The sequence below is a fragment of the Cucumis sativus genome, chromosome 1 (genome assembly GCF_000004075.3).
Source record: "Cucumis sativus cultivar 9930 chromosome 1, Cucumber_9930_V3, whole genome shotgun sequence".
NCBI lineage: Eukaryota > Viridiplantae > Streptophyta > Magnoliopsida > Cucurbitales > Cucurbitaceae > Cucumis > Cucumis sativus.
The window spans coordinates 24,042,029-24,052,035 of NC_026655.2; the positions used below are offsets into that span (position 1 = coordinate 24,042,029).

The window sequence follows — 10,007 nt, forward strand, 5'->3', positions numbered from 1 at the left end:
TAAACACTTTAAAAGAGTATATCCTGACAAGATAACAAAAACCATCTAATTGTATAGTTTAGAATCTCATCCAAAAGTGAGAACAGAAAAATTATTACAAATTAAACATATAACTGAGAATTAAAAGTTCTCCATTTGCTAGAGAATAATAACCCAATTAGACTCTAGAATACAACAACATTAATCAAAACATATATAAAACCTTTGCTATATATAAGCTAGCTCCTTATATAATCCCCATGAATGTGTTCCTCAAATATGAAAAATCAAAATTATTTTCCCATGTTGAAAAAAAAAAGAGGAACACTTAATAATTTTGAGAATCAGAATCAGAAACCCCCACTTTTGTTATTATTATTATTTATTATTATTATTCAGCTGCTTCCATTGCAAATTCCTCAATCTTACCTCCATGATTATTGAAGCCGTTTTGAATCTCAGAACATTTGTTATTATGAACAACACCACTACTAATCTTCACATTCTCATTTTCATCTGAATTAACAAACAAACAACAACCGTTGTCGTTGTTGTTGTTGTCGTCACTGTCGTTGTCGTTATCGAATTTCATTGTTTTTCTTGCAATTATTACTGAGTTGATAACTTCATCAGTGGGATGAAACACAGATAGAACCTCAAACCCTAACAAATCAGAATCTTCAACCACAGGATATAAAAAAGCTCTTCCTCCATGAGCACTTCTTACCATCAAATAAGCTCCTTCTGACATGTACTCTGACAAATGCTTGATCACCTTTAGTTTTTCCTCCTTCTCCATTCCAACAAGAGCTGCCAAAAACACAACTTCGTACTGTTTTAGCTCCTCTGTCACTTTCATGATGTCGCACGTATGAAACACCATCCTCGTCTTCAGGTCCGGGTCACGCGACACCAAATTTGACGCCTGTTGGAAGAAAATACGAGTTTATTAGTATTCCATTACGTCCCCATTTGATAAATATTTGGTTCTTTTAACAAAGTAACCTTATCAGCATTACATTCCCTTTTTTAAAAAAAACTATACGTTGAACAATAGGTGAACCAGGATATCTCCATTAAGTGGATACCTCCTGAGCACCCTTATCATTCCCGCTTCATATATGAATAAGAGTTTAGTACATGAAGTAGGAGAGAACAAAAAAGACTAGAGAGAATGTTAGGTCATTCTCGAAACCATAAGTTTCAATGCATTGATATCTTTTCAAAAACCATGTTTTAAAGATACACTCTATTTGATAACTAGATTTTTGAAAAATTAGCCTTCTTTTCTCTCAATTTTATTTAGTGTTCTTCATTTTTCTTTAGGCATATGAGAGTTAAATTTTTAACCTAATTTCAGAAACAAAATAAATTCTTTCAAGTTTAATGGAACAATGTTTATAGGCTTAAATATTATTGTTAGAAAAAAAAATAATAAAATGATTATCCAAAGAGTCTAATAAACAGTTTCCAAAAAATTGCTTTTGTTTTTAGAAATTATCAAGAACTTTGAGGCTTCTTTAAAACATGAAAACCATAATTGAAAAATTAAGAGATAGAAACAAACATATAAATTTATAAAACAGAACCATATAAGGGTTAAGAAATTTTTCCTAATACCATATTAAATCACTTCAAAAATCAAAACCTCACAAACATAGAAGGAAAATGATTGCAACAAACAAATCAACTAACCAAACTAGGAAACTCATATAAATTTTCTTGCAAAGACAATATACAAACCTTGGAATTAGCAACCGGGTCGAGGTCGTAGTTGTGGAAGACGGTGGAGGTGAGGTGGCGAGTGGCAAGGACGACGGAGGTAAGAGGAAGAGGGCCAGAGCCAACGAACGCAACGGCGGAAGGAAGCGCACGGGGGCCATGGCGGTGGAGAATAGAGAATTCAAGGAGGCTAAGTTTAATGTAATTAGAGAAGTAAGGGAAGACATGAAGATGATCGATAGGGGAATCAAATTTGGCCAATAAATCAGAAAAATGAAACTCCAAAAGAGACTCAGCTTGACCACAGAGACGAATGAGATTTGATCTCATTTGTTGAAGTGGTTTTGAGAGTGAATTGATATGGAAATGAGGGGAGGTGGGTGACATGCACGTGACCACCAACTTAGTGAAAAGGGTGTCGACATTGTTACAAGGTTTGAGGCTTTCAAGGCTTGAGATTTCATCATATAATTCACAAACCTTTTGGATTAGAGTTTCTTCTTCACAAACCATGTCGACACTATGAGCAAAAGAAAAAAGAAGAAAGACAAAGAATACAAAAGATCAGAGTACGTTTGAAAGAAATACTCTTTATTTGTTTCTCTTTTTCTCAAGGGGACTTCTTCAATGAGTCCTTTATTTATTGACATTTGAGCCAATGTTCTTGTGGGGTCCATGCTAGGGTTTGGAACTATATATATATTCTATTTTGATGGTTTTAACTCAACCCTCCTTCAAAAGATTGATTCTAGTTTATGATGTCCAATTTGTTGATAAATTTATAAGTCTTCACGAATCTATACTATTACGTAGTTATTATAAAAATTATTTGTAATGAGTAGCTTTCGTAGACTTATATAATTATGTGTGTAGCGAAATCACGTAGCTTTGATCATATTAGCGATATGATCCATCATTGATAGATATTAAAAGTTTGATCTAAATTTGACTATATTTGCCTTTTTTTTTTTTTTTTGCATGGTGCACTTATTTGCCATCATCCCTTTATTAAACTCAAATACCTAAAAGTTATGTTTGGTAATTGTTTTGTTTTTTGTTTTTTAAAATAAAGTTTTTTTTTTCTTTTAGATATATTATTGTTTTTGGTATCTATTAGATATATAGAATGTTAGGTCATATTTTTGGAATATAGTGTTTTTTATAAGTCCAAATTAAACTAGCTAGCTCTAATAGAAAATCTCTAATGTAAGAATTGAAAACCCTAAAAGTAAAAAACTAATAAAAAAAAGTTTATATGCAAAGCTTAGGAATAAAAAAAAATCTTGAAAGTAGAATGGGGATTAGAATTATAATAAACAATGTAAAAGTTTAAGATCTACAATATAATTTGTTGTGTTGATTCCTTCTTTCTTCAAGCTAGCTAGAATGAAGCTTCATTAAGTTATTAAATCCCATAATTAGTAACATAATTATTAAATTGAAAATTATTTAATTATCAAATTAAATTCTCATCATATTAATAACCAATTAATTACAAAATAAAAATAGATATAAATTAGTGTATAACTTCTAAAAATATAAAATATAACTTACCATGTATTTTTTTTTATATAAAAAATACATTAGGTTAGTAGACGCACCATGACATCCCCACTAGGTGGGACACCCCCTTAGCGTCTTCATCATCCTTGCTTCATTAATAATAGGAGTTTAATACAAGAAACAAGAATACAAAAGAGGCTAGAGAGAAACCCATGAGACCTGAAACCCCAATAAAACATTAAAAAGTATTGAAATTTAAAGTTATGCTACTGACAAAGTAGTTTCTGAAATGAGGAGAGCGACTCGTCCAAAAACCCGTGAGAGTTTGGATATCTTCCCTAACCCCAATAGGGATCTTTCTTCATCATTTAAGATCCTCTTAATTATTTCTTTCATTTCATATAACTTGTTTCTTGGTTTTGGATCTTGTTTTGCATATATTTTTACATATGGAAACAATATTATCAAAGTTGACGAAGCAATTTAATGGAGCTCCCACTATTTTACCAAATACCTTTGGTACAAGAACAAGTATTGAAGAGGTGATCTTGTTTTCTTCGTCAGATTTGCATAGCACACACCATGAATGTTTCAAATTCCACATCGGTAGTCTTCTTTGCATATTTTCAGCTGTGTTTATACCTTCATGGAGTAGAGACCAAATCGAAAACTTTGCATTTTTTTGGAATGGTAGATTCTCAAAGATGCTGGTATATCTCAGTGCCAACATTGTTTGATCCCTCTTGTACCTTATCGAAAATGGTTGTCTTAACCGAGGTAATGTAGAAGCTTCGATTTGTATTTAGGTTCCATATGAGATAATATTGGCCTTGAGTAGGGAATGTAAGGATTAAGAGAATTTTTCAACTCCTCTCATGTCTGTATTTCCACACTTCTCAAAGGCGTTCTAGGGTATAAATTCTAATTAATCTATTGTTTCTTCCTTCCACAAATCTTTTATTGAATTCTATTTTTTGGTTGTGAGTGCATATAATCTGGAACTTGGAAGGGTTGTGAGTGCATATAGTTTGCATATAGTCTACGACTTCGAAGGGATATATAACTTCATATATATCAATGAAACAGCAAATTAAAATTGAAAAAAGAAAGAAAAAGTAAGCTTGAAATAATTTATATTGTCAATATATACAAGCTAGTTAACATCTCTAATAATTCATGTTTATGATCGTTATATTGATTACAATTAATAAGTTCATTATTTTTTACTTGATATATCTAACATCAATTCTTTTCTAGTCAAATACTCATAGACTTTCCCTTTATGTTAGGGAGAAAATGTAAAAATTAAAAAGTATCTCATAACTTTTTATTTCTTTTTAGTTAAAAAAACTCGTATTCTTTTCCAAAGTTAACAATTTTATCGGTTATTTTATAGACATTTCAAAAGTATCCTCAAAGTAAAAATTAAAAGTTAGATAAAAATCGAGATTTGCAAAGTCGTGTTGCTAACTAGAAATAGTGTGACGGTCGAAATATCTAACATTCTAAAGAATGTATATTCCAACATATTATCTTAAAACCTTGAAAAATCAAGAATAATGTTATATTTTTTTAAAAAAAGTACGACGGTTGGAAAAACTAAAAAAGTATTTCTATAGTTACTTAAATAATATACAAGTTTTTTTAATTTTTTTAAAGAAAAAATATTTTAAATTATAAATTAAGTAGTATAGTTTAACGGTAATTGAGATGTTACCTCTTATTATCATAAGAATTGAGCTATAATTAATATATTCGTATCGCACAATTTCTTTTATATTGTTTAAATTTTTTTTCTTGAATCATTTTTAATAAAATCACAACATCTATTATTTTTATTCTACATCACTAATAGTTAGTGTGCATTGATATAACAAATCGAAACAAGCTCAATAACTTAATGAATAGATGATACATCTCTCTTCACAACACAACAATAAAAGCACTAATGATGTAGATATCATAAAAAAACAAATTAGAGAGACTTTGGAGTGGGAGCACTATTCATTGTGGCTTTGCAAATACTCGAATGGGTGTCTCAAATTGATAATGTCAATGCCATATAATATAACGTAACAATCACCTCATTATATTTCCCTTCTTCCAAAAAGATAAACCATTTTCATATTCTAATTATCATCTTTTTATTTCTGACCTCATTTCATTTCATTATTTCTTTTACAATTACATCATATACAACGTGTTATAACCTACGTATTTATCTAATTTTATATGATTAATATTTTGTCAAAACAAGCTTAACTCTATATTAATTGACATAATCTTTCACCAAGTTTGAATCTCAAACTCTCAACTCAACTAATGTAGTACAAAATAAAAAAAATAACGTAACAAGCTTTCATTCTCTTTGTTTTTACTCGAAAATAAAATATAAAAAACTTGCTCGGATAAGAATTAATTTGATTCTTAATTATTTTGAAAATTATACTTATTTTGATGTAAAACATTTTTTAATCATATAGGTTTCATGTTTTGTAATTATACACTTAATTTCTTAGGAAAGAAAAAAATATATGTATAAAAAATGTATTTTCTTTCTTTCCATAAAGCTTCTTTAATTTTTAAAAACATTCATAAGATTATTTTAAAAAACTAGATGGTAATTAAATGAAATTTTAGTAATCATATTTTTTTTGGATTCTAAGCATTAGAGTGTTTTTCAGCAATGGAGGACACATATATATATTTTTGAGGGATGCAAAACTTATTTGGATTTTAATTTTAATATATAAGTAATTTGTTGAGATGTAAGATATAGAGAATTGTTTGATGTTTTGTTACCTATCATGTTTGGTGTCAGATACTTTGTGTTCATGAAGTTACCTTACATCATTCTCAAATGGTTAGTCACGTAGTTTTCTCAGTCAAATTTTTTATTTGTTGTCTGCACTTCTCTTGAACTAACTTAAACACGTTCTAATTCTCATTGAGATTGTTTTTTTTAGTTATACATGCTTTTTCTTTGTAAATTTCCTTTTCTTATTTCTTGTAATGCTTTTGGTTGTGTGTCAACGTCGGGCTATAAAATTTAATATTGCAATTCAATATCTTTGTTAAAAATGAAAAAAAGAACAAAATTTTATCGAAATTGAAAGAGATCAAACCATTGATTTTAGAATAGTATTTGGTGTCTTTATCAAACTAAGCTCGCTTAGAACAAGTTCTTCTAATTAAAGTTGTGATACATATAGTAGATTGTATGTGTATATATATATATATACACAAACAAAAAGGAACCTAATAATCTTGGAATGTTGGAAACAGAAAAGGCAAGAACTTAAAGTAATAAAAATATTTAGGCAGCTTATGTTCGTTTTTTTTTTTTTTTTTTTCCTTTTAAAGAATAGAATAAAAACAATTTGCTAATTGGCACTGAACTACATTATACATTTTTTGTCATTAGTTGCAAAATTTCATATGTTCTGTTTATGATCAACTTTCCAAATGGATTGTTTCAATATTCAAAATTTCAAACCATCAATGTCCTCTTTTTCCTTAAGTTTCCCTTCATTCGTGTAATTGACTTTTTCATAAAGTTAATACATCTTAGGTTTTTTTTTTTAATTTAAAGTTGAACATCTATATAGTTAATCCACATCTCCTATACGGTTCTTCCCTTTCAAATGTTTTGATATAGCAAAAAATCTAGCCAAGGAAAACTCCCTTGACATTATATTCACGTATAGTAGGTGGAGAAGTAGATTAAACATCGTATACCATTTAAGCTTTGACCACATACACTCTAATGCATATGTTAGTTTGCAACGAGGAAGGAAACAAGCTTTTAGGAGGAAGACTTCATTGCTATATATATGATATGTTTTCGAGGAGAAAACTAACATTTTTCTTACTTTTTTAGAAATTTTGCATGTTGTATCCCTTTAAACATTGCCGTCAAATACCCTCTTTTAACGTAATTGTGTGACATTTTTTTTTTATGATGCTCTCAGGTTTAGATCATCAAGTCATCATGCTCATTTGAGTGTCGCAATGGGTTGGGACGAGTGTGCCTTTTTAGCCCTCTTTTCTTCTCTCTTCAAGCCTTATATCTATTCTCCAACCTTGTAGAGGCAATTTTCTTTCCATTTTCGGTCAATTGCTTAGTTACCCCAAATCATTGTATACTACACATGCATTTAACCTACAAAACACAATATAAATTATGAACCCTACAAACCACTTCTCTAATGTCTTCAATTCATTATTAAAAATATAAGAAGTAAATTGAAATATATAAAAATAATAGGCCTCACATAAAAAAAACAAAAAAAAAAAACTTCAAATATATATATATATATACACACACATACACAAAGCACCAATGGGATATGGAATCCCTAAAAAGTGAAGATAAGAAAATACTTTTGAGCAATTTGTCCCACTTTCATTGATGATTAATGCAATCTCTTTCAAAAAGTTCCATCTCCTCCCAACCAAATGCGACTACTCGACCTTGAAATTTTAAGCATCTTTTTCTTTTCTTTTTCCTTTCCAAAAAGGCTTTCTAGGGTTTACATCTTATTGCCAATCAAACTCCATTGCTTATTATTTTTTCACTTATTTTAATATACATTAAAATATCATTTTGGTGAAAAATCTTCCATTTTTTATCTTTTTAATTTATTTTATTATTTATTGGTATTTTTAACTCTAAGTTTTAAAACAATATTCAACCTATCACGTTTTCTCAAATGAAAGTAGTAAATTGAAAAGGTTCAAAAACTAAAATTAATAGTTATTAATAACTACTATTTTTTTTGGTAGGTAATACTATCATATACTCAAAAATCGATATAAAATGTACATAGACATATCATTCCATTCATCTTTTGATGATTAAAGAAAAAACAAATTTAGGAAATAACTCACCAACACTTTAAGAAAAGAAAAAACAAATCAAAAGCTAACAATTAGAGTGGACCAAAACAAAAGGGAAAAAGAAAAATAAATAAATAAAGGAAGTTTATTGCTAAGCCATTCAATATTCTTTTTCATTTTTATTCTCGTTTTTCTTGTTTTAACTATTTTTATGCACATGAATCTTTCATAAATATTTTTCTTACCAAAATTATTTATATTCTTCAAACATTTTCAAAAAAAAAAAATTAACTATATACAAAATATATTAAAATCTAACAAATTCTTCCTAATTCATTAAAAAAGAAATTTGCTATATTGTGTAATTATTTTTTTTTCTTTTCTATCCATAAGAATTTTTGTAAAGAAATTTAGTTTTTACTTTAAAAAAGATTTTAAAGTAACTTTTATAAATTTAATTAAGATGTAATTAATAGGCAAAAAGAAAAAAAAAAGACATTTGAAAAAAAATAGAAACATTAAATCATTAAAACCTAAACCTTTCTTGAAATAAAACTAAAATCCCAAAAAATTGGAACAATATAGAGAATTCAAAACAATTTGTTTTATTCTTCTTTTAGGCAAAATTCTCTACTTTTGAACAAAGATCAAAGAAACAGAATAATTCACTTCATAATTATTATGATAAGAGATGTTTATACTTTTTTTTTCTTCTTGGCTTTGGTAATAATATTCTTACAAACTTGAGCATATATGAAATATAATTCTTTATGAAAAGTCAAATAATTATTTTTCAACACATCAAATAAGAGAATTTTGTGAAATTGATGGGTTTTTTTTTTTGGGTTCAAAAGCAATCTATACCATATTTGTTGGCTATAAATAAAGTCAAAACTTCATACACAGTGAAGCCACCTCTCATCAATAATAATATACAATTCCAATTCATTATATTTGATTGGAGACCATATCTTTATTTATAAATTTATTATTCAAACTCTTGCCCTTCCATTCAATGTGCCTTTTTATTTTTCACCTTTGTTAATGGGAGACTTTATGTGTTGGTCTTATGATGGAAGAAAATAGAATCTCTAAAAAGAAATTTTAATTCATATCATTACTACTATCATCTTAAAGTTGAATTAATTCTCAAGGTTATATATATATATATATATATAAGCTAGATTAATTATTATACTATCAGAATAATCTTAGGCCTATGATTCATTTGTTTAATTCTATAGTAAATATTTTTAATTTAAACAAGAGAAGATTAATGTCAAACCATCCATTAATTAATGTGGTATATTATGTTGTTGAAATTAGTAGGCAGAAAGAAAATATTCTCTTGATCACTTTTTTTAGAGATGTTGATTTCTTTAACACTCACCTTATGTATGTTTATAAAATTATAATACGAAAAAAGAGTAAAGAAGGGATATAGTTTTATTATTTTATGAAAAACTATTCTATGTACTTTAAATATTAATATATGGAGAGGAAATTAACAATATTGTGTGAAAGATTTTCTAATAGCATATTTCGAAAACATTTTGATCCCCAAAATTATGGTTAATCTAATTTTTTTTTTTCTAGAGTGATTGTCTATTCAACAAATAGTTTCACCACAAATTAAAAGGATTGAAAGTAGGTATTAGTTGATGAACACAAATGTTAAAGGATTCAACTTTAAGTTTTTTTTTAAAAAAAGAAAGATATTTGATCTTTCTCAAGCTATGATGCAATGAGGAAAACAAAACATACGCCTAAAAAGAACAAAAAAGTTTATTGTTTAGGTTAGGGTTGATTTTTAATATAGTAAAATGTATTAAAATATTCACAAATATAGCAAAATTTTACTTTCTATAAACAATAGATCGCAATAAATTAATATTTGTGTTGCGATAAATCCAATAGTATAGATAACAGTTTATCATGGTCTATTGTTGATATAATGTGTATTT

At 27.8% G+C, this 10,007-nt stretch overlaps 1 protein-coding gene across 1 annotated transcript; it reads right to left on the reverse strand.

Annotated features, from left to right (window-relative positions):
* Positions 1-24: 24 nt before the first annotated feature.
* LOC101218907 (nicotianamine synthase) lies at positions 25-2,309 on the reverse strand. Its single transcript, XM_004135532.3, has 2 exons — positions 1,723-2,309; positions 25-904 (listed from the first exon to the last, which is right to left on the reverse strand). The coding sequence occupies exons 1-2, from the start codon at positions 2,212-2,214 to the stop codon at positions 371-373; spliced, it is 1,026 nt and encodes a 341-aa protein (XP_004135580.1). The 5' UTR covers positions 2,215-2,309; the 3' UTR covers positions 25-370.
* Between the last annotated feature and the right edge of the window lie 7,698 nt (positions 2,310-10,007).